General features: G+C 43.2%; 1 protein-coding gene across 1 annotated transcript in view; it reads right to left on the bottom strand.

Moving 5' to 3' along the window:
* Nucleotides 1-1,597: 1,597 nt before the first annotated feature.
* The window catches only part of HGD (homogentisate 1,2-dioxygenase), a 46,380-nt gene continuing 22,223 nt past the window's right edge, over nt 1,598-25,754 (bottom strand). The window contains exons 5-14 of the mRNA XM_082460071.1: nt 22,413-22,472; nt 20,615-20,706; nt 19,380-19,414; nt 18,474-18,553; nt 17,411-17,510; nt 15,202-15,326; nt 12,926-13,030; nt 10,501-10,627; nt 5,934-6,115; nt 1,598-3,070 (exon numbers count right to left, since the gene is read on the bottom strand). Coding sequence (XP_082316197.1) covers nt 2,921-3,070; nt 5,934-6,115; nt 10,501-10,627; nt 12,926-13,030; nt 15,202-15,326; nt 17,411-17,510; nt 18,474-18,553; nt 19,380-19,414; nt 20,615-20,706; nt 22,413-22,472 — 1,056 coding nt within the window. The 3' untranslated portion in view covers nt 1,598-2,920. The remainder of the gene's footprint in view (nt 3,071-5,933; nt 6,116-10,500; nt 10,628-12,925; nt 13,031-15,201; nt 15,327-17,410; nt 17,511-18,473; nt 18,554-19,379; nt 19,415-20,614; nt 20,707-22,412; nt 22,473-25,754) is intronic.

The raw sequence follows: 25,754 nt of genomic DNA, 5'->3' as shown, positions 1-25,754 counted from the left end.
ATTCCATGAAACATTGGGAACTTTTTCCACCTCCTTTCTGTAGACCCCAGGAAGCCCAGATTTGGACCAGGATCTAAGGTTGGAAACAGAGAATGTTTTGGATACTGATTTTAAGGTAGTTTCCAAAACAGTGGTCCTCAGCCTTGCCTGTGCATTGGAATTACCAGATGAGTTTCAAAAACATTCTCGCTTGGATTCCATTCCTAGTATTTCTATTAGTTGATTTGAGATACACCCTGGGCACTTGGAGTTTCAGAAGCTGCCAGGAGCTCCAATGTATAGCTGAAGTTGAAAACCACTGCAGGGTTTTTCAACCTCGGCACTATTGACATTCAGTACTGGATAATTCTTTGTCCTGTGCATTATAGAATGTTTGCCAACTTCCCTAACCTTTACCTGATAGATGCCAGTAGCACCCTCCCCAGTTGTGACAACCAAAAAATGTCTCTAGACTTTGCCAGATGTCTTGGGCGAGGGGTACAAAATCACCCTTATTGAGAACCATTTGTCTAGAGCGATTGCCGGTAGCGCAGGCTGTGAGAGAAGTCTCCCAAAAAGAAAAAAAGAGAAGGGTGGCTTCTATGGCATTCTCTCAAAAATATATAAAGATGCCAAGGGTACCTGGCAGAAAACCCTCCTGTCATTGGAGGAACCTTAATCGGAGTGGCTTTTTTTTTAAAAAGATTTTTTAATTTCTAAGCCAAGAGATGGTGTATTTCTTGGGAAGCATAGTAGAGGAAAATATCTTCGAGAATAGGGAATTAAGGAAATGATACAGATCTTTCTAGCTGATCTGAAGCACAACAGAAGGAAACTAAATCTTTTTTAAATTAGTGTGAAGAGCCTGGCCTGGGTGAAATATTGTCTCCTGCTGATGAGTTGCTGCCAGCACTGGGGAGATAAAGTACACAGGCTTGGATGCTAAATGGATGTAAACCCAGAACGTTTCCTTAGCTCTAGGAAGTCTTTGTCACCACACTGATGATAGAGTGAACCAAAATGGGTGAGAGTCTAAGTTTGTGTATAAGAGGAGGGTTAGAATGAGCTCATTACGGAAGTGCTGGAGTTTGGGAATATTTAGTGGTTGTCTTAGTTTGGGGTTATTTGAGAAAAGAGCCCAGGAAGCACCATAGGAGAGTTGGGGGGTGAGAGGGAAGGAAGCTACTAATGGATGCCTTTCTAGAAGTTGCCACCATGGGCAGTGGAGCTTAATCCTTCTGGAAGTTGAGGGGAATCACAGCTGAACACAAGCCTCAGAAGTATGGAGCAAGAGAGCTGGCGTATTTATCCACTAATTTCTGTTCCGTTGGTTGAGGGCTGCATCCAGGGCCATCCAATCCTCAGCACTAGCCGATTCACTTTTTTATACAGCAGAAACTAACACAACATTGTAAAGCAATTATACTCCAATAAAGATGTTAAAAAAAAAAATCCTCAGCACTTTTGTTCTGGTTTGGGCCTCAGTCAATGTTGTGAGTGTCCTGCTGGCAACTGGAAGCAGCTGGTCAACACAGGATGGTGATTGCTAATGGGATATAGGTGAGCCACTGGCAGCCTGCTATAGGGGTCAATTTAAAAATTTTAAAGGATTAACTGCTTTACTAGTTTACAATGGTTTATTTTTAATAAAGATTTCTTAATATATTAAGGAACATTGGGAAGGCACACCAACTACTGTCACCCTCAAAGATGCCTTATTGTTTGAGATCATGAAATGCCACTGCCAGAAACCCAGCAGTTGTCCCAGCCCTGTCTGCAACTCCTCTTTCCCACAGCCCTTACATCCAGCCCACTAACAAGTTCTTTCAGGTCTACTCCAAAGCTTTCAGGGATTTATCCACTCTCTCCCTGCTGCCACCTCATTAGTCCAGGACAATGGTGTCTTTTGCCTGGACTATTGCAATGGCCTGCTCCTGGGCTCCCCACATCCACTCTTCTTTCAGTTCCTTGAACCCACAAGGCTTTTTCTTGGAATGCTCCTTTTCCCCAGCCCACCCCAGCCCAGCCCTACTCTTCCAATGACTTGCTCCTTCCTATCCTTTAGGTCTGGCTAAATGTCACTTTTTCATTGAAGACCTTCCTCTCTAAAGAAAGATCTCCCCATCCCACCTGTCATTCCCATCTCAGTTCCTATTTGTTTTCTTCCTTGCCTGTTTCACAATTTGTAATTATATTGTTTGTGTATTTTGTCTCCCTGTCTAGAATGTAAACTCTGTAAGGGCCAGGACCATGTCTATCTCCTTGACGACCATACCCTTGTAGGACTGACAGATTTAGCAAATAAAAATACAGGCATATCAGTTAAATTTGAATTTCAGATAAACTATGAATAAATTTTTAGTATAAGTACATCCAAATAATGCACAGGACATACTTATACTAAAAATTATTCGTGATTTATCTGAAATTCAAATGTAACTGGGCGTGTTGTATTTTATCTGGCAACCCTAGTTCCTAGGCCCTGACACATAGCTGACTCTCATTACACACTGTTAAATAAAAATTTGGTAGCAGCAAAATTTGGCAACAAAGTGGGGGAAATGTGTTAAAACTACAGAACTAAAGTAGTGAGAAATACTGCTTCCCATTCCTTTCTGTTCTGTTCTCTGTCTTCTCACTCCAGGAGAACCTAATCTCCTGGTCCAATCTCATGGACTTCCATTCCTGGGCACCACAGGTCTGCCTCATCAAGGCCTGATTATGACCAATTGCCACTTTCACAGAACACCAGCAAGTATTTATTGAGTAATTAAGCTGACAGAACTTTCCAAATACATCTCTATAAATGTTTGAGTTCCTTGACTGTGAAAAAGTAAGTTCTCATTTTAACCAACCTCCTCCCCCAGTACTGCCAAAGAGCATGAGATTCTAAAGGAAATCACACAAATCCATTCTTGATTATGGTAGCAATGCTCCAGTCTCAATTAGTTCCTGCAGGGTGCCTGGAATTGGGGGTGAAGTGGCTCTTGAGAGGTTCCCAGCACTTGTAGTAGTTCTCATCCAAACAGTTAGAGGTCTTCAGCCCCCACTTGGTGACGGCCATACTTAGAGAAGACTCAAACATAAATGCCTGTAGGGAATGAGGATGGGGACAAGAAAGAAGAAGTGAGGTGGATAATAAAACACATTTGATTAGATGTCAAGAGAGATGATATGAGTAGGTAGAATCTTTGAATAATAAATCATGTGTGCTAGCACGGTGAGGAGAAAAACTCAAGCCTTGGGTTCTGGCTCTGGCCCTACTACTTATAAGTGGGTAGTAGCTTGTGCAAGATCCTTAACTTCTCTGACACTCAAGTTTCATTCTGTAAAATGGAACTGGACACGTAAGCATCACATTGTCTTTGTAGCATCATGGAGCTAAATTTGCTTGATCCAAGGGCAGAGGTGGGAGAGTCCTAGGAATATTCTTCTCAGGGGCCATTACTGTGGCTATGTCCATGTGAGGGAGAACATACTTCCCATTTTGCAGATGAGGAAACTAAGGTTCAGAGCTGGGAAATGACTGTATAAGGTGATAGTAGTAAGAAATCATAGAGCTAGGATTTGAACCTTTCTTTTGCAGGACTCTGACCAAGAAATAGGCTGGGAAAAGGAAAAGAAGGAAAAGAGAGAGTGAGGAGGAGGAGATAGGAAGAAGGGAGCAGGAACGGCTGTAGCACTTTTAAAAGCCCTGTCCCAGAAGGTTCTGAATGGTGGATGTCCTGCTATGTTCAGGCAGGTTTCATCTGCAACAGAAAGAATATGCAAGTGCCCTGTGCATCCTAGACATTCCAGCTTCACCTATTGCTGATTTTCTGACTCACTATGGCTTAAAAAAAAGAAAACCCTACAATTCTTATGTGCTCATGTTGCTGGAAATTTTAAAAATATACATGGACAAAAGGAAGATAAAAATTTTCTTTGTGCCACAACTCAGAGAACCCATGTTAATGTCTGGTGTCTAATATACATTAACTTCTTTTTGCCTAAAACAATGGAGAGGGACTTCCCTGGTGGTCCAGTGGGTAAGACTCTGCACTCCCAATGCAGGGGGCCTGGGTTTGATCCCTGGTTGGGGAACTAGATCCTGCATGCATGCCACAGCTAAGAGTCTGCATGCTGCTACTAAGAAGTGCGCATGCCGCAACTAAAGATCCCACATGCTGCTACGAAGATCCCATGTGCCGCAATTAAGACCAGGAGCAGCCAAAACAAACAAACAAACAAACAAAATAATAAATAAATACATATTAAAAAAATAAAACAATGGAGTTGATTGTCTCTGCCTGACTTCCCATGACAGGCTTGATATGAGGACCAAATGAGATCATATGGAGGTGTTGTGCACGTTATAAAGCACTATTCAGATATAAAGGTCATTATTAAGGCCATAATTATTGTTGTCTCTTTGCTGACTACTTCTTAGGAGCCTTGCTGTCTGACTGGAGTAACAAAATTCCATCCCAGCTGAGCTATGAAGACAGTATTATAAAGTTAATTTATTCCAAAGTGGTATAAGGATAAGGCATATGGATGAGCCTGGATCCAAATTATGTAATGGGAAATGGTGAGGGAGACCCAGTTAGGTCTAGTAAAGTGTTGGACCCTCCTTTGCCAGGTAGTCTGGGCTCCCCTCCATAGGAGAGCTCCTTCTCACTAGAGCTCCAAGCCCTAGACATTCCCCAAAGCCTTGCTCCTCATAGAAACAGCCCTGTCCTGTGCCTCACTGTTGGCAAAACACTGCTGCCTGGTAACACTATCCAAAGCCAAGTTGGGCGCTGAAGGTTACTAAGTGGTAACTCTGGGGTAGCCTGTGAACTTCCAGGAACTTTCAGAGGTAATAGCTTAAGATTATCAATATTTCATAGAGCTCTCGCACAGAGATGAAGGGGTTCTACAGAAACTCTGCAGAGGCCCTTGCGAGGGGAAATGGAGCCGAGGTCCAGCAGATGGGACTCGCACCCTGCCCCTGCAGATCAGCTCCATCAACTATGGTCCTCAAGTTGGAACTGAAAGTAAACTGTGTTGGGCAGAGGGACAGATAAGCTCTCTGATTAAGTAGTTTGCGAGCTGGGCATGGAGTCAGGCAGGTCTGTGCTATCGATTTTAAAGTCAGGTGGCACTGAAGGCATTTGTTTAAAACTTTAAAGCAAATTTACATATGATTTAGCATAAAATTACTCCTTGTGGTCCCTAAACTAGAATGCAAAATAAAATGAAATCAAGTACTGCAGCCAACTGCAATTGTGTTCAGCCTCAGTGTTTACAGCGTGACACAGGAGGAATACAAAACAGGTTTTAAATCCCATCAGCTTCATCCCATGCCAAAGGAGAGCAAAAGAAAATGAGAAAACAGCTGAGAACTGCTGCTCACAATCTCTGACTATAGTCAGGCAAAGGTTTCCTTGACCCTCCTGGGCTTGAGAAACTAGCTAAAGGTGACATCTTGTATCCCCTGTTCCTGTGGCCCTAGAAGATTACTTCAAAAAGCAGGAGATGACTCTGAGACAGAGCGTATATACAGAGGGCTGCATACAGATAAGGGAAGACTCCTCACATAGTATTAAAAATATCCCCCCTTATATTTGAACAGTGCTGTACAGTCAGCAGGGTTAAATCACAGCCACTGGCTGGGTTGGATGCCCTACCTATTCTACAGATGGAGAAAATGAAGCACAGAGAAGTTAAGTGACTTACTCAAGGTCACACAGGAACCAAGAGCTAGAATTTGAACCCAGGTCTGACTCCAAGTACAATACAAACTCTTTTTACCCTACCACATCAGGAGTCTAGTATATACACTGGGGTGTGTGCATACACACATGGGAACATACACATAGACACTCTCCTCTCCTGACTCCTTCTTTGTGACTTTGGGAAAATAAAAAATAGCCTCTCAATAAGATTGGGGACCCCAGAGGCCACCAGAGCCTCACATCTAACTTGCTTACCATGGTGCCATCAGCAATCCTCTCAGGTGCCAGCTTGGCTTTACTGGCCTTCTCAAAGCAGTCGGCATCAGGCCCATGGGGCGTCATTGGGCTGTGCAGGCTGCCTCCCCCTGGCAGGAACCCACCTTGCTTTGCCTCATAGTGACCTTTGATGAGTCCCATGAATTCACTCATGCAGTTCCCTGGGAAGGTTGAAACAGTATTATTTTTATTATCCCAGGCAAGGCCCGACAACACCAAGACCTCTCAAACATTATTTCCACAGAATGTCAAGAAGATAGGAGAATCTGATAAATTTCATAGAAATAATAAAGAATATAGATAGACAGGAAAACAACTGCAAAACATTCATTAGTGTGGAATTCTTGGTAGGCAAAGCTCTACTCCATGGCCGTGTGGATTATCAGAGGTCTTAAGTTCCACTGCCTGGATGAAATTATGCTAGATCTAAAGAAAATCAGGGCCCAGACAAGAATTTTAATAATAAGTAACATGCAAATCATAATAAAGAAGGGATGTACTCCATCATCTAGGCTTACAAGCCCCATATAAAAATTATCCTCTTTCTCAGATCTGAATCCTTTCCCAAATAGTCTCACAGTCATACAGGGTATCACCATATTTCTGGTTACCAAATTAGAAAATTGAAGTGGTGTGTGGGTGTGTGTGTGTGTGTTGATGGAAATGTGATGTAATGGAAAGAACCCTGGACTTGGAGGCCGTTATCAAATAATAATCTGTGTGAAAAAATCTTATTATCTATAAAAACTAATCCATAAATACTATATATTCTAACAAATATCTTCTATATCTGAATCTAATATCATCTTATTCTTTCATTCTCCAAAATGCTTCTTAGATTCATTCTTTTTCCATTGACATTCTCTTCATAGAATCTGAAAATCTTAATATTAGAAGGGACCCCTACTTCTGCTCAAAACAGAAATATTCTGTATATCATTCCTGACAGATTACCTTCTGGACTCTGCCTGCACTCCTCCTGTGAATGGAAGCGCTCTACTCAACAAAGGATCCTATCATATTACTGAAGACTCTGGGTGTTAGAAAGTTCTCCCAAGTTAAATGGAAATTTTCTTTCATATAAGTTAAGTATACCGGTCCCAGTTGTGCCTCTAGAATCAACAAAATTTGACAAAAATCACCATGTTCCCACTTTTTCAATCATATGTTTCTGTTGAAACAAAGCTCTTTATCTAGAGCAAGAATTAAAGAAATATAACACCTGGGTGAATATCTACCCATCCATCCATCCATCCATTCATCTGTCCATTCCCTACCCTATCCATCTGCCTATCCGTCCATCCAGCATATACGGACACTGTGCTAAGTACTGTGATAGAAACGAGTAAGAAACAGCCTCTTTAAAGTTCTTCATAGTCTCATAGTCATAGTCTGTCCCATGAGAGTGCTCAGAGTGCACATCTTGGGCAGAGAAGAGAGAGATGGCATTGGCAACCCTTGCAAAGCCAAACATTTGACATGATGAGTGCTCCACCCCCTTCCTTACATGCGAATGTAGCCAAGTGCCAAAATACTTGTGGAACTGCCTAAGCAGCCATACCCATTTTGCCCAGAAAACAAATGCTGCTGCAGGTCCCTGCAGAAAAGGCAAGACCCAGATCATAGCTCTACTTGTTTCTCCATGAAGCAGAAATAGAGGAAAAGAAGCAACTGTAAGCATAAAGTGTCTATATTGTAAGAGCAGTTCTGTTCACGACTTAAATATGCCGTCACACTCCTTGATCTAGTATGTATCCTCAGGGTCACCTTCATGGCTTAATTTTGAGATGAGAGCAAGACAGAATTCAGCTTTGGTCTGAATATGAATTTAGGTAGCAGTGATTTGGTGATGACATTTCTACATCGTTTTCTGTATTTCAAAGGACACTGGGAAGGTAGACCTTGCCTTTTTGATTAATGCTGAATCCAGTCGACTAAGGTGCATTAAGATGACTGGAGGCGGGCTTCCCTGGTGGCACAGTGGTTAAGAATCCACCTGCCAACACAGAGCACACGGGTTCGAGCCCTGGTCCAGGAAGATCCCACATGCCATGGAGCAACTAAGCCCGTGCGCCACAACTATTGAGCCTGCACGCCACAACTACTGAAGCCCGTGCACCTAGAGCCCATGGTCCGCAACAAGAGAAGCCACCACAATGAGAAGCCCGCGCACCACAAGGAAAAGTAGCCCCCGCTCACCGCAACTAGAGAAAGCCGTGCAGCAACGAAGACCCAATGCAGCCAAAAATAAATAAATAAATGAATAAATAAATTTATTTAAAAAAAAAAAAAGATGACTGGAGGCAATATTTCTACAGAAATCATTCTCCACTTCTGTAAAGTCACATCAAAGTGGCAAAGATTTTGATTATTGCTAAAGCATTATTTTTAATATCTCTGGTAAAAATAATTTCTAACTCAGGGTTCTGGGGTTTTTCCAACTAACTCAGGGCAACCATACCTCTCCGAGATTTATCTATCCTGGGCCAAATTTATTTGAGAGTCTTTAAAAAAAATTAGAAGAGGCATTTCACGAGGCCATTTGTTTCAGGCAGTCTGAATTACAAACTAAAATCAAGCAGTGGATTGAGAACTATAGCACAGGAGCGAACCTGGGTGGGGATACTAGCCCCAGGCCAGCATTTCTCAACATGTGGTCTGTAGACCTCCTGCATCAGAATCCCGACTTGCTAGTTCAAAATGCAGATTCTGAGGTTCCACCTCAACACCAACTAATTAAACTCTCTGAGAGTGGACCCAGGGGAAAATTTTTTTTTTAAAAAGTCATTCTAAGTGGTTTTTATATCCCCTAATGCTCTTAAAGTGTGGTTCCTGGAACAGCTGCATCAGCATCACGAGGGAACTTGTTACAAATACAAATTCTCAGGTCCTACCCTGGGTGTTCTGAAGCAGAAATTCTGAGGGTGGGACCCAGGAATCTGCGTTTTAACACGCCCTCCAGGTGACACTGACACATGCTAAAATTTGAAAACCACTACCTCAGGCACAAAGAGCAGCCTCCATATAAGAACTATGTGAAATAGTGAAGTATCAGGGATTAGTATGTGACGTACAGGCTATAATCCAGAGCAATTCTCTTGCCTTGACAACAGGCCCTCTAGGGGACTAATTTCCAGGAGGAGAACAGTTGGGACCTGTGATGGGCTTGATATTCTTCAGAAAGGACATAGTTTGTTACATCTTTATTCAGAAAGTATCTGGTGTCCTTGAAGCGTTAACCAATTGCGTCCTTTTCAGGTGATATCACCTGAAAAAGGTGATGCTGACATTTGACCATGAAGTGACCTTCTTCCATTCTGAGGGCCCTTGTTCTCCATCCTCTACAAATGCCTAAATTGCTCATTTAGTCACTGTTGTATCCTGTTAAAGTGCTGGCACCTGGGAACATATAGCGATGAGCCTCAGAGACAGAAAGCCCTGAGATTAACTAAAGAAAGGGGTTTGTTTTTTAGAACGTTGCAGCTGACATGCACCTCAGAGTCTTTCCAGAACTCTATGTACAAAAATGCAATCTCCAGGAAGTAGAATTGTGCGTTGACATTTATTTAGGTTGGGTTTATAGCTAGCTACTGCACAATTAAAAATGCCAGCTTCATTAAGTACAGCCATGAGGTACCTTATTCATTCTTGGCGATGCATTGACTTATTAAATAAATATTTATTAGATGCATATCATGCACTGGGCACTGTGCTAGGCATATCCGTTAGTGCCCATGACTGTCTGGTCCGGCTTCGGACTGCCTTCATTAAATCCTGACTCCACCACTTAACTAGCTGTGAGGCCTTGAGCAAGATACTTAATCCTTCACAGCTCAGTTTCATCTCTGAAAAAAAAAAAAAGCGGCGGGGGTGGAGGCAGATAATGATACTACCTACCTTTCACAACTGTTATGAGGATTGAATGGGTTAATACTTTTAAAGAACCTTAGAGCCACAGGAAATTGTCATTGAGTGTTCGCAGTAAGTAAAAACAGTATTAATACGATGAAGAAAAGCATAGATCTGGTAAGTTCTGTTCTAGACAACAACTGCTTTGTAGAAACTGCTTCCAGAATAGGATCCATCCCCTAGTGTGGACTGCAATCTGCTTTACCCCTCCAATTATTATTGGAGAGGGCACATTTTATTGGCTTTTGAACCAGACTTAGATAATGAACTTTCCAAAAACAGCAAACTAACCAACAACATCCCACGGTTCCTCCTCCCTTTACACCTAAAATGTAAAGAAGCATCTTGCTTCATCCTTTACCAGCCTTTGTGCCTTTCTTCAGGGCCAGAGGAACTGGGCTCTAGGCATTACACAGTTGTTTCCTTCTCAGAGTCAAACACCACTGCCATCCCCACACAAGTTGTGGCGTTTAAGTAGCTAAAATTCTGGGGGAGCAGCCCTGGGCCTGGGGAGGCAGGCTCTGAACTCCAGCCAGGGCAGGGCGTCCAAAAACACCTCTGGCAGCGTTCCCCGCGGGTAATGCTCACCACTCCGCCGTCTCTTTGGTTTTCAAATGTAACTTGGCAAAAGACTTACTGTGGTAATAAGGAGGCCTGAAGGTCTTATCAGCAACTCCCCATCGGGGTGGGAAGATGACAAAATCAGCGATGGCCACTCCGGGGCGGACAGACTTGGCAGTCAATACGGTGAAAATGGATGGGTCCTGTGAAAAAGAAAGGACAAGGAAAGCCTGAAGACACGAGGAAAGGGAGGTGACTGGACAATGACACACGTCACCCACGCATGAAGGGGTTTTTGGGTGAAACTGCGATTTCTGATCAAACCACAGGCCAGGCTAAGAAGTCTGGGCTTGTCATCGAGGTGTCGTAATCACTCATCTGACTTTCCCCTCTTGCTGTGCTTGAAGCAAAATGAATTAACACCAGCTAAGGAGATTCTGAGCAGCTTTTTCACCCTGCTGAGCCCTCATTTCTTGTAAGTACTACCCTGTGGGTCTGACAACAAGCAGTGCATGCCCCCCAACCTCAGGTCAGAGTGACCAGAGCTGGGATGTGCTGCAGGGAGCTCTTGGCAGAAGGGGTGCTCAGAGTAAGGTGGAAATAGAAATAAAATAATATCCAAGGGTTGGTATAGATGTAGGATGTGCATCCCTTTGGAGGAATCACAGAGATTCCACATGGCATCCTCATTGCTTTCTTACCCTTGTTTGACTCTCAGGTCTAAAATGTATCACTCGTCTGGGTGGTGGTAGTATAGAGGGGAATAGGTGGGGGGACAATATTATGATTTATCAAGAACTTTAGAATCTTTCGGTGGAAGGACTGCGATTCAACTTAATGGCAATCAATGATCACGTTTGCTTTCAGATGCCACATGAGGGTCTGGGGTTCAAAGATGATTGAGCACTACTCCTTGCCCTTTAGCATCATTAGTGGTGGTGGTGTGTGTGTGTGAGGGCGACTGAAGGAGTAATAAAACAAGTGCATGAATAATGAATCACAGCAAGGTGCCAAGGGCAATCTAGCTTTACAAATAGAGAGCCAAGGGGGTACAGAGTGCCTATCTCTACTGAGAGGATCAGGGAAGGCTTCAAAGAGGAGGTGACATTTGAGGTAGGACCTGAAGAATGAAAGGAGAAAGAAAGAAAAAGAGAGGGAAGGAGGAAGGAAGGTAGGAAGGGAAGGAAAGGAAGGAAAAGGCAAAAAGGCATTTTAAGCACAGAAAACAGGAAAGATCAAAATGCACAGAGATTTTGTTAAGAGGCAAGAAAGCTAAAGCCCAGAGTGCACTGGCAAAAGGGAGAGGGGCAAGAGGTGGTACTGGGAAATGAGCCCAGGGCCAGATGGCAAAGACCATCAGATACCATGCTTCAGAGCTCAGACTTAATCCTAAACCACAGGGAGCCTGCAAAGGTTTCTAATGCTGTGATAGAATGATCAGGTCTGAATTTGGGGAAAACAACTATAGCAGCAGTACAGAGGAGATTGGGCATGTGTAAATGCAAGTCAAAAAACGCTTTATGCTGTGAAAGTGAACACTTCTTCATCTGTCATGAGAAATGATCTGAAACTGTTAAAGAAAAGGTAGCGAAGCTCAAATAAAGCTCTATCAGTGTCTCAGGATCCTTTTTATTGCTGCTTTGGGCATGATGCCTCATTTTCTTTTCCCTTTTGATTTTATTAAGTGTGGCTGCTCTTCAGAAGGGTAGTTTTGGGCCCCTAGAGGTAAGCTGAACTGGCTCAGAGTAAGCTTTCTGTCTCTGGTTCTCTGGCTTCTGCCCTAATTACCCCTCCAGCTTGTGGGTTAAGTTAATCTATTATGCAAAGTGAACTTTCCCCCAGGATCTCAGAAGTAGCACTTTATCAAGAATGTGGGGCCTTGGGGGCCTGCACTGTGGGCTGGGGACCTATTTGTAGTCCCGTGATTGACTGAAAAATATGACCGAATTCATAATCTAGAATTTCTTTGGTTTAAATTCAAGTACGGAACATTATGAGTAACTTTAGAAAAGGGCTGTCTGTTCCATCATGGCTAAAAAGAGCCGGGCGTGGAGGCACTGGAGTGGGCAGTCAGAGCAAGCAGACTCTTGGTATTTATGAGCAGGACAGAGAACTTTCCAAATCCAGAAATGTTCCTTCCTCACCACTCCATCACTAACATTAGCACTGGTTTTCTTTTGGGGATATATTTTCCAGGAAGAAACCAAGTTTTTAGCCATGTAGGAGAGTTCCTGTGAATACTCTGTGGAGAACTGAGCTGTATTGCAGTGTAAGTGCTGAGCGTCTAGCCTGGATCGCCCTCTAGCTATGTTATTTACTCCTTCACTGAAGCCTTGCAGCAGATGATTCAAATTCCTGTCAGCACAATGACAAATGACTAAATCTCGGGCTTCCAAGGGTGACACTGGTAGTGTTAAATCTGTGAATGTCAGGGGTCTACTGTGGACCCCTCCCACCTACGGGTGTCCTCTCCCCGGGGCCCCTCCGTGGGCCAGACTTACTGCGTGGTCAAAGGCCACTGAGTTGATGACCATGAAGTTCTCCAAGTTGTACTTGTAGGGCGTGTAATTCCCATGCCAGGCCACAACATTGAACGGGGAGACATCCTGATTAACAACAACAACAAAAAAAGGCAGGAAAGGGTGATTTTAGCATGTAATGCTTTTGTAGGTATGATTCCTCGGTTCGTACTTGGCATTACTGTCTCTTTTTTGATTTGATTCTGTTCTCATCATTTAATAATACCATCTTTGGGAAAAATATCACCCTGAATCATCTTGTGGTTGCTTCACATTCTCTCAAACCGTCCTCACTACGCCGCTAACCCTAGTCTTCCCGTTCATAAGCTGCAGCTGCTTCTGATCACATGTGCAGCACAAGCACAGCACATGCTCCAAGCAGTAGTGCCTTTTCAACAATTTTAACACAATTGTGAGAATCTGTGGATGCCAGCAATTCTTTGACAATCTGGGCCACCGTCTGGGTTTCCCAGTGCTGAGGGCAGGCACTTGGCTGTGACTGCTCTCCAGCTAACTGCTGCCCAAAGGAGATTCTGGTATGTTCAGTGCCTGGGTTGGTGAGTGCAGGAAGGCTAGAAGGTCTCTAAGAGTTCCAGCCCCAGGGACTTGAGATTTCAGAGCGATCCTAAGGTGATGCTTCTTGGGTCTGCCCTGGGGTAAGAGAGGATCAGTGCTCTGTTATAGGAAGGTAGTTAGGCTAGGGAGTCCAGGTGATACAGTCCATGTAGGTCAGCCTCCCAGGGCACAGATCATGGCAGAGATGGGAGAATGGATCAGTGGGGGCTCACACAGAGAATAACCTGCACAGAGTCCATTTGGAAAGTGGAAACCCATGGAGCTGCTGGCTACCTCTAGAATGGTGATCCTCTATCAAATGTATGTCAAATATAATACAGGGAATAGTCATTTAAAAATGAATGTGGATGGCACAATTTCGTTCCTTTTTATGGCTGAGTAGTATTCCATTGTATATATGTACCACATCTTCTTTATCGCCATTTGCAGAGACGTGGATGGACCTAGAGACTATCATACAGAGTGAAGTAAGTCAGAAAGAGGAAAACAAATATCGTATATTAACACATATATGTGGAATTTAGAACAATGGTACAGATGAACCTATTTGCAAAGCAGAAATAGAGACACAGAGGTAGAGAACAAACATATGGACACCAAGGGGTGGGGGGTGGGATGGACTGGGAGATTGGGATTGACGTATGTACACTACTGTGTACGAAGTAGATGGCTGGTGAGTGCCTACTGTATAGCACAGGAAAAAAAAATGAATGTGATTTCCACACTGCATCCCCAGAGGTCATCATTTTTTGCCAGGCTGGAGTAGTAGCTCAGCACCTGCATTTTAAACAAGCTATCCTGAGAATTTCTGATACAAATGGTCTCTGAACCACATTTTAAGAAATCCTGATCCAGAGAATATAAGGATGACTATGTGTCAATGAGGGTGACAATGAACCCTCAAGAGTTAATTTTAAATGCCAAACTAGTTGGCCTCTGCTGGTTAGCATACCTTCTAGATGCTGTCCAAAGAAAATAACAATGCCCTAGCAAAATATAAGCAATAAGTTAAATGGGCAAAAATAAAGCAAGTGAATAATGGTAAACAGAAGAGATATTTGGATTATTTTTACTGTATGTTTACTTTATTCTACTGTATTATATATCCAGTATATGAAGTAATAATGTATTATATTATAGATTATATATTGTTATTTTTATTATTCTCTATGCCTTTGCTTATCTCCTGAGTTTACCAGGCTGGTGCTATAAACGAAGTCAAACTAAATGAGTTCTGCTTGTTTTCTATCAATCATTGCTTGTATTTGAAAATATGGTGACCATTGTTGAATATAAGTCTTAGACGAACTGCTATTAACTCATTTCCCTTTTCAGAACACATTGCCCTACCTGTATATTATGTTTCCCCCACCATTTATAGAGACCTAGATATTGCGGGGTTTTTATTGCTTGATAAATAGAAAGAGGATGCATGCCCTTTGGAGTCAGAAAGATATGGGTTTGAATGCTGATTCTGTCATTTACTGTGACATTTGGTAAGTTATCACCACCTGGCCTGTTTTCATGACTACAAATAAGGCAAGTAGCACCTTATTTGTAGTATCTTAGTGATGTGGTAAAGATGAAATAATATATGTAAATACTTAATACTAGCCTTGGCAATCAGAAGGTGCTTAATAACTATTCATTCGTTCCCCTGCCTACAAACCCGCTTACTTTACCTGTTTGGCAGCAAACAGCTTGCCCTGGTATTTATTAATCACAGTGTAACCACCTGGCACTTGGTGATCTTCATACCAGGCAACAGGTATCAAGAAATCACGAGGATTGGCCAAGCCATTGGCTCCTAGAACAAATGACCCAAAAGTCTTTTAGACACTTCTGAAATCACATAGGAAAGATGCCCACTGTTGCACAAAGAGAAAGGGCTTTCTTCCACGTCAAAAGCTACTCCACAATTTGCTTTCATTGTTCAAAGGCTCATTGGAATCCCAGTCTGGTGACTTTTAAGGAGGACACAAGGAATTTGGTCAGTAAAAAATCATGAAAATATCATCATCATCATCACCAGCATTATGTCCTAAAGTTGTAGAGTGAATATGGTTTATAAACATTTTACATGCATTATCTCATCACTACAGGGGAGGGAAGGGGAGGAGAGGAAGAAACTAGAAAAGAGGAAAGGGAAGATATGATAGAATACTAGATCTTTTTTTCCAAGAAAACTCTGATGACTCTAGAACTCATCTACAGTCCTTGAGAAAGAAAAGGTTACATACTGTAGCCCCAGGCGTGCCTCTGTTCCTCAGACAGAACTCAGAATCAACCCAAACCTGAAAAACTGCTCTGCAGCTTGACAATCTGTCTGCCACTGAGGGAGACAGTATTTGGGACTTGCCTGCTTACCTTTGTTTTGTGAATGTTCCCTCCAGAGAGAAAAAAATAAATCAAAAGACCAAAAATGAAAAACGTAAGTGCAAAAACATAATTTAACTCCAAAAGGAGAGACCTGGGGAGTGTTTTATCATTTCCAGCTCCTGGGGTTTAAAAAAAAATATGTCCCCAGCTGGTTAGTAAATTATATATATTTTCCAGAGGGTACGTGTTCCATGGAACCCGGAGGCTCTGCTGGCTCTGGAGCAGCAGGAAGCCAGAGCAAAGTGGGAAGAGAGGGTGGAGAGCAGGATAACAGATGGCCCACCATGGCTCCACTGCCTCTCTGCTGCCTCTCATCTTCCTCTGACTATTTGGATCCCCCAGGGGAGTGACCAGAAGGCACATGCTGGCCTGTCCCTGGTTTGCTCTAAAAAAATCTGTTGACAAGGAAAGGGAAGAGCTGGGGGGCTGTGGCCACCACCTTCAGCAAACATGCCAAAGATGGATCCAAGGGCCAATTTTCCCAATCACTCCTTTCACTCCCAGAGACGTTTTGAGAACAACCCCTCCTACTGCCTTCACTTCTCTCCTGCTCTCCTGTCTCCAGCTTGCCAGAAGAACTGGGGGTGGTGGACCTTGGTTCACTTTTGGAAGTTTTAATCTGCCTCATGGAGGCTGTGGTTTCTAGCTCCTTCACAGGACTGAGTGAGGTACGCTTTTTGACCCTCAAGTGTGTAGATTTTTTGGAGGATGCTCAGTAGGAATGTGAGGGTCATAGACTGTATGTCTTTCAGTCCGTTTCCCCTTTCCATAGCCACATAGCCCCTACCATTGTTATGGCTTTTCCCATTTTATTGTCTACACACAAGCCTCTCATTTAAGAACATGATCTTCCTTCTATCCACAAAACCCATTCCCACTTGTACACTTTTTCTTAAGCTGATCTCTTTCCTCTTTATTTGCCCTCAACTTTCCATCAAGGATTAGTCAAATCTTATCTTTTCTATGAAGCTGTTCCTGGAGACTTGGCCCACAGTAACCCAGACTTCTACATCCTCTAGCGTATACTGTGTATAACCTGAAATCTATTACATATTGTTTTGCTCTCCAATGGTCTGTATACTATTCTAGAGAGAGATTTACCATGGGTTGGCTTGGATCGTTTTCTGTTATGCATGTATGTGATGGGAAGAAGCTTGTTCTACCCTTAATGTGGTTCCTGTCATTACGCTCAGCACAACATGGGAGCCGAGACAAGCTGATGGACTGGTGCACTGACCAGCTAATTAAAGAAGCTGTCATCTCATCAGATGGGTCAGCTATGCCACCTGGAGCCCCTGAACTTAGAGGTCTGAAATAAGAAGTCTGCGATTGCTCAGGGAGCTCGAATATGTTCTGAAATTCCCAACTATACTTGGTCTAGGGAAGAAGTTGTCTAGAGAGGAAAGTTGAAGTTTGAGTGAGATAAAGAGGGGAGATGGATGTTTAACTTTCACGCAATTATCTGTGTCCTATATTTCAAGTCAGGCTTAGAAGCTTGCATTGAAGATTTACCAATCGGTCCCAGGTCAGGCAACTCAAAGTGGACGCCGTAGACCTCCAGGATGTAGCCCCTGGTCTCCTCGAAGACATCTATGCTGAACCGCATTCCTCTCTGGAACAGAAGTAACACTGGTGTGCTCTCCCAAATTATACCTGTAGTTATAAAGAAGCTGCCCAAGAGCCATAGCCAGCCTCACTTGCACAAGTAATTCTGTAGCCTGTTGAACTATGTTGGAGAGGTGACCAGCTCAAAGAGGAGGTAGAAAGAAAAATTTAACTTCTAATCACATCTGTGACCCAAACCAATTCTAGTCTACTGTCTCACTGGGTTCATGGATAACAGTGCCCTGATTTAGCCAAATTTTAAAGAAATCCATCTTCACTGCTTTCCACCCCCACCAGGGCCTTATCCAGAGTGTGTATAAATATTTAGGAAAGTGAACTGACAATGTTCTTTGCTTTTTGATTGTGTGCTATTTTAAAACAAAGTAGGGGGCTTCCCTGGTGGTGCAGTGGTTAAGAATCTGCCTGCCAATGCAGGGGACATGGGTTTGAGCCCCCGTCTGGGAAGATCCCACATGCTGCAGAGCAACTAAGCTCATGCGCCACAACTACTGAGCCTGTGCTCTAGAGCCCATGAGCCACAACTACTGAGCCTGCATGCCACAACTACTGAGCCCGCGTGCCACAGCTACTGAAGCCCGTGTGCCTAGAGCCTGTCCTCTGCAACAAGAGAAGCCACCGCAGTGAGAAGCCCTTGCATCACATCAAAGAGTAGCTCCCGCTCGCCACAACTAGAGAAAGCCTGCGTGCAGCAACAAAGACCCAACACAGCCAAACTAACTAACTAACTAACTAAATAAATAAATAAAATAAATTTGAAAAAAAAATAAAACAAAGTAGGCACACAAGTCTAGTTACCCTTCTGCACAGGGAGCCTTCTGTATAACTTAAACTCCCTCCCCATTGCCCAGACATGACAGAGAATTTTAGAGTTGGAAATAGCAGCAGTTGCAACATCAGATTGCTCCCAAATTAGGGAGAAGCAGGGAGGAGAGGGGGACACATCACCAACCTGAATGACGCATATCTCGTTGGGCTGAACAAGCATCTTGCCAAACTCGGTGTAAATGAGAAGTTTCCCTTTCTGGGGAACTAACAAAAAAGACAGGGTGGCAGTGAGTAGCTCTTTTCATGCGAGAACGACTTCATGAAGAGTAAAAGGCTTAAGGGCTGCATTTGCTTTTTCATTCCAAATGAAAAGTACTTTATTGAGTTTTATGGGGGAATATGACAGAATTGACAACTTAGGTTAGCTATTTTACTGTCTAGAAAAACATGAATGGAAAAATTGACTCTGCTTTTTTCTTCTTTTCTTTGGTTGCCAGGTAAGGAGCTTGTATTTGCACAATTCTGTGGCTTGACCAGAAAGAGCAGCAGAAATAGGATGGAAAAAGACCCATTTCTGATAGTTCCAGCAGGATGCTGGCGTTTGCATGTCTACTGTCTACATCAAAATGTTCACTCCAGAATATCAGTACTAAAACCATCGAAAAAGAATGGGAAGACCAGAGAAATCCCTACTAGACTTTCCATCTTGATGGTCTCATGAAAATTTGTATTTATATTGCAGATATCTATGACAGATGGTCTTTTCTTGGGTGAGTTTGAAGGCAAATAGAGTTATCTTAACAAGTTAATCACATGTTGGTATTACTCTTCATTTCTTTTCAGTTGCCCAGATCTCCCAGATCAGAAAGGCCCAGAAGAAACGAGCAAAGACAGGGAGACCAGGAAATAGAGTAGGGGCTTGGGGGTACACAAAGAATCTTTTCCAGACCTCCAATTGCCTTTACACCTCAGTCTGTAGACTGCACTAAGTAAGACAGATTGAAAGGAAAGTCATATGCATACAATTAAAAAGTAGCTTATGACTGGGGATCAATTACCAATGAAAGGGTCTGAAATCTTCAAAACTTACCAATCAAGAAGTCTCCATCTGAACTGTAAAAGCATCTGAAACATATAGAATAATTCCTATGATTTTCAATTTTAACACTGTCCAGGCAAATTAATTCACTGCACAAATTATTGCTCAGTACCTGGTATGTGCCAGGCTTAGTGCTGGGTGTAAAATTATGAGCAAAATGACCCCATCTCTGCCCTCATGGAGCCTTAGAGTCTAGTAGGAAGTCAGACAGCAATCCAACAATTACAGAACCATATCATCATAAACTGTAATGGCACTGTGAATGTCACGTTCAGGGGACTGAAAGAATGATGAACCTGATCTAGTCTGAGGAGGCAGCCAAGGCTTCCCTGAAGGGGGAATGTTTGACCTGAGATCTGAAGAAATCATCTAGGCAAGGGCTTGGGGATGGGATGGGGGTGGGGTGGGGAGAACATTCCAGGCAGAAGGAAACGCACAGGCACCTGCTCTGAGGCAGGAAGGCACATGGCAGGTAGAAAGAACTGAATGAAGGCTAATGTAGCTCAGGTAGACAGAGAGGAGGAACCTGATATGATGCTGGACTCCAAGGGACATCTCCAGTGCCTTGTCATAGGGCCGTGATCTTGGCCCTGATTCATGGCTCAGAGAAGTTAAATGACTTGTCCTAGGTTGCTCAGCCAGGAAGAATGGATTGAGCTTTGGACACAACAGTCTGGCTCCAAAGGTAGTGTGCAAAACTGCTATGATATTCTGCTTCCCAAAGAAAAGGCAAAAATGACTTTTATGTAAGTGTTTCTGATTGAAAAAACAATCTAATATGTAAGTTCTTTTATTTAGGATCTTTAAGTTTACGCAAAGTTATTAGCTGAAGCCAAAGTCTGCCACCAACAGGTAGCTCTAATGGCTGCTCATATAGTATGACTTTGGACTCAAGAACAGCCCTGGGGAACCTTAGAAGTTAAGGATATTCTGACTCAAACCTGATTAAAGTCAAGGTTTGAGTCAGAATACTTAGATTACTCCTGCTTTCAGTGCTCCATTGTCCCTTTTCTATTTGCATTGTTATGTGACATTCTTATTTATGCCACAGGAGTCAGTCAAGATAGGAATGCTCATTTATTGTCATTATTTTAAAATGTATACCAAGATTGCTCTGGGGTAAAAAAAAAAAAAAAAAAGTAACAAAAACAACAAACCAGCCTTCACCCTCTTGCCAGTAGCTCTTGGGGAAGGGGGCTCTCGTGCCATAGCTCTGAGCCACTTACCTGTTGCCCATGGAGGTGTTGCAGAGGAAAATGTGGACAGCAAGCCCATTGTTAGACCTGATGTCTCCAGCTCCACACAAGGTGTGCAGGCCCTGGGAGAGACCCGCACGAGAGGGAAAGGTGAATGAGGCCAGCCCTCCCGCTGGTCCCTGAGAGTCATGAGGCAAATTCTACTAGGGTCTTCCCTTTGGGACCAGGCTGCCTCTGGGGAACCCGGAATTTACTGACTTATGTTTTTTAGATGGTGGCTCACCCTCATTGCCAGGCATGGCCCTAGATCTGGATGGTCTTAATGGCTCCATCAGAGTTGACCTTACAGAGCATCAATTCATTACTTGGCATTTTATCAGTTTGGTGCTTAAGATCAACCTGAAGGAGAGTTTCCTTTGGAGGTAAAATCAGGCATCTAGGAGGCTTGGGGAGGAAAGTTGCAGCATTAAGGACCAATTAATGCCCCTCAAATATACGTTACCATGTGGGTAGCCCTCTGCTTATGAATAGGGTCAGCCCTAACCTTTCCAGAACAGGGTAGAGGAAAGTATTCTGACCAACTGTAATCCTCTCTGCTAATAACCCACAGTCCCAAAGACTTTAACACATGGGCCTTCCCGAAAGGAGGGAGCTCTGTTCCTCCAGATATCTATAATTCATCCAGGGTGAGGGATTTCTTTTTATATTTTAACTCAATTTGCAAGTTTGGGGCCTATTTAGATGAGCCCACACAGGGCTTGGAGCACTTAATATGATAAAGAATTCAACATGGAACAAACAATTTGGCCTAAGGCTGGGCACCTGGACTCTCCTTAAGTAAGCTATGAGCTGAGGTTGGTGTACAGAACCCTCCACTGGCTTCTTTGAGCCCCACCTCCTTGTAGTTCCCAGCCTCTCCCCTATATATGCTTTGTTCTGAGCACAGGTGTTCCAATACTCCCAGCACCTATAACTACCAAGCAGAACTTCTAATCAGCATTGTGCTAACTAGAGTTGCCACCCTGAGTCGATGCTATTCTAGCCCAGGGATCCATTTTGGGGAGTTCATGAAATTGGATGGGGAAAAAAATTATATATGTATTTCACTAATCTCTGACTGAAATTTATCATTTCCTTCAATTGACGTGAATATAAGCAACAAACCACAGCAGTTTTAGAAGTGCCTGTAACCTTGTACTGATAGAAACCATAGAGGCTTTTATATCACATTATAGTTGTTACAGATATCCCAAAATATCATTTATGCTCATACTTTTAATAACCATAGTTATTAGATCTTTTCATAGATCTTGTGATTTAGTGCATTAAGAAGGTAGCATATATATTACTATAAACCAAACCAGATTTGCTATTTTAATATTTTTATCACTGTATTTCAATATAATTGGCTTCTTTGTAATTTTATGTAATTTATTTTATGCATTTAAAAACACAGGCTTAAAAAAAATAATAAATAAATAAAATAAAAACACTGGCTTCCAGACTTTCAAAGGAGTCCATGGAACAAAAAGGCTCAGAACCCGTGTTCTAGCCAGGAACAAAGAAACGTGAAGTAGGTAAATGCCCAATTTCCACTGGCTGTTTGGAGATGTTGTAAATAGCTCACAAGTGCCCTTTGGTGTCAGTGGCCATATAGTGCCTGTACGTAAGACATCCCTCTGCCAGCCCCAAAAGCAGAGGCAGGTGGTGCTAGGTCTGCTGCCTGCCTCCAGGGCTGCTTCTGCTGGGCATCCAGCCTGCAAATGGCTGGGTCACTCACCGCAGAAGAGGGGAGAGTGGTGGGCAGGTGTGGATAGTATTGACTTACACTCACGAAGTCCACTTTCTTCTGAGAGGCTTTTGGAATCTCAAATGGTTTCCATCTCAGCTGGAAAAAAAAATACACACACAGAAAAATTACTTCACAAGGGGAAACCATAGACTTTCTCAATAAATAGCATGTAAAAGGACAGCTGCTCACTCTGTGAGGCTCTGACTACTTGTGATTTTGTAATTTTCAATTTAATAATTATCCATCATTTCCTTAAAGGGGCTCAGTTGGGTTCTGTGTGTGTATGCAGGGTGTATGTTTGTGTTGTGTGTGAATGTTTAACCTATATGTATATATATTGTCTTCATTCCTTAGCATTTTAAATTACAAAAATAAAAAATCATTGCTTCCTATTTCAGAAGCTATTTCTTTTAACATTTTGCTCTGGCACATCAGTGAGTTTTGACTGATGCTGCTTTTTATGCTATTTATAATCAGCTCCCTTTCCTGGTGTGCCAGCCTCTCTGTGTGGGCTCCTGACACTGCAGGGGAAGGCTCTACTTCTTACTTCCAGCCCTTGGAGTTTTGAATTATTTCTTTAAGAGAAAGAAAAAGCACCCAGCTGAGATTGGATTTGGTAAATGCAGTACCAGGTTCAGTTTCTTCACCAAACCCTGTGTTTGTCCCCAGGCTTCCTGCCGGTTCAGTTTAAATCACAACAATCTTTAATTTAATAATGAAATGATCTAAGCAAGTAGGAAATAAAATCAGCAGGTCTGAGCCCTACTAGAAGTGTCAGCCCAGCACTTATTAATCAACTTGGCCGCGGGCCTGACCCAGGCAGTCTGGCAGCTGATAAACCCAGCAGCCTCAGGACATCTCATGGAGTGACCTGCACCCCAAGGGCTGGCTCCACTGGCTGCAGTGCCTGGTCAAGGCAGGCCAGGCAGGCCCTCCAGTGGGTCATGGGGCTCAGCTCATTCTGTAGTCCAGAGAGGCAGCTGGGTGGGAAAGGAAGCAGCACGTGGAAAAGGCAGCGCTGGCGTGATCCTGCCTCTCTGATGTACACAGTCAGGCAGCAGCCTTTATTTCTTAAAAGCAAAGCAGGATTATCACATTCTGGGACTACTTGAAAAGAATGTAAGATGTTGATTTGAAAAACATTGTTGAAATCATGCTTCAGAAAGAAGGAAAAGGTTTAGGACTAATTCCACTGAGGATGATATTTCCTGGGGCAGTGGGGGGAACCTGAGATCAAGGATCTAGGAAAGGGTTTCTCAACTCTGGCACTACTGACGTTTTGTGTCAGACAATTCTTGTCACAGGGCCGTCCTGTGCATTGCAGGGTGTTTAGCAGCATCCCTGACCTCTACTCACTGGATGCTGGTAGCACTCCCCCAAGTTATAACAGCCAAAAACGTCTCCAGACATTGTCAGATGTCACCTGGGGGACAAATATTCCCTGGTCGAGCACCATTGACCTAGGAGGATATTCCCCTGACATCAGCCAGGGCCACAGCTAAGCGCTGCTGGCTTTTTGAAGGGGGTTTTGGTTTACCATGAACCATTACCTGCTGCTTCCCTGTTTAGTAGCAGCACAGAGTTTGCACACCCAGGAAGATTGTCTGGAAGATAATACTACATAGAATCTTGGTTCTAAGAGGAGTCAGCATTCTAGATTTCCCAATGGAAGGGATTTAAGTATCCGATCAGTGGTTACCTGGGCAACCTTTTAGATCTATCCAGAGATTCTAAACCCTGGCAAGCCATGAGAATCACCCAGAGAGTCTCTGAGACCCCAAAACTAATTAAATCAGAATCTTAATTCTGATTGAGAAGGTAGGGCCCAGACATCAGTATTTTATAAAAGCTCTGTCTTATAAAAAAACTTTAATGTGCAGCTATGGTCTAAGAATCAGCACACCCAACCCAGAGAGCCTGTGATTTTTGTATTGCTGTTCATGTTCATGTTCAGAAAAGTCCACTTAGTCAACCAACCAATCAGTCAATCAACTAAATTGTTGTATCTAGGGCCAGTTACCAAATAGCAAGGATGTTTAAATAACACAAGTCTAAGGTTTGCAAACCTAAGGGAAAAAGAAGAGCAAGAAAAGAGAGAGAAGAAAGAAAAAAAGAGAAATAAACAAAAGGGAGCAAGTAAGCAAGAGAGAATCCCAGTAATAGGAAAGCACTACCTGGTTTGTTGCACCGAGACTGAAACTGAGCAGGACCCTGCAGGGTCCTCCCAGGTGTCCCCTGTTTGTTGTTTGTCGAAAAAAAAAAAGGCTTTAGTTTGCTAGGCCTTCTCTGAGCTCCAAAGAGCAGGCTCAAGAAGAGAGAGTCACAGGACTCCTGGTTCCTCCTCAAGGGATATACATGTCTGTATCTGATGCATATCTTTGAGTTGTTCTGCAGAAATTAAGACCCCTACCCAGTGGAAGATGGTGACTATATGCTGACAACAAGCACTTAGACCCCGGACTGGTTGGAACCAGAAGGTTGAGATTCCAGAGACATCACTGTGTTACCTCACCACCAACCAATCAGAAGAAAGTCACACACCCTGCAGTCCTCACCCCAAATTTTGCCTTTAAAAACTCTTCCCCAGAAATCATCATGGAGTTCGGCCCTTTTGAGCATGAGCCACCTTTTCTCCTTGTTTGGCCCTTGCCATAAATCTTTCTCTGCTCCAAACTCTGACATCTCATTTTGTTTAGCCTCACTGTGCATCAGGTACATGAACTTGGGTTTGACAGCAAGACAGCACCTTTGTAGATCTTCCTGAAATTAAAAATACCTGTTGTGGGTAGAAATAAAGTCCTGGCCCCTAGAGAAGAGGTTGGTACATTTTGAGTAGGAAAGACTGAACCAGAGAGGACAATGGGTTGGTTTGGTTAGGTTTTTGTTAGGTTTTTTCAGTTTTTCAAAGTCTTCTGTAGCACATCAGTCATGAGGAGAGAGAGCCTGGAGTGGAAGGTGGAAGGGCACCTACATGATGATGTAGGTAACATGCCTTCAATAGAGCCCACATCCTGGATGAGACGGTGGTCTTGAAGAACCTTCTCTAATGCAAAAGGTGATGCCCTTCAGATGATGGAGATGGTATAGGGAAAGGAGTAATTTATCTGCTGAGTCTGATGGCAGAGGATTGTGCAGGACCTATACTCAGCATATCATGAACAATAATAAAGACCCCAAGGTAGTTCTGATAAACCCAGTACCCACAAGAAGAAGCCAGCTTCGAGTCTTCAGGTAAGAGATTTGGGTCAAGAGTTTTGGTGCAATATCATGTTGAATGTAGGGAGGGAAATTTGAGGAGAGGATAAACAGGAAGAGGCTATGGAGTGGAGAGTGGAAACATCTCCTGCTAAAGCCAGATGTTCAGACTAACTGCATGCT

The sequence above is a fragment of the Balaenoptera physalus genome (assembly GCF_965194825.1).
Source record: "Balaenoptera physalus genome assembly, chromosome: 4".
NCBI lineage: Eukaryota > Metazoa > Chordata > Mammalia > Artiodactyla > Balaenopteridae > Balaenoptera > Balaenoptera physalus.
Note: the sequence above shows the minus strand (reverse complement) of the source record. Positions and strands in the feature narration are given on the sequence as shown.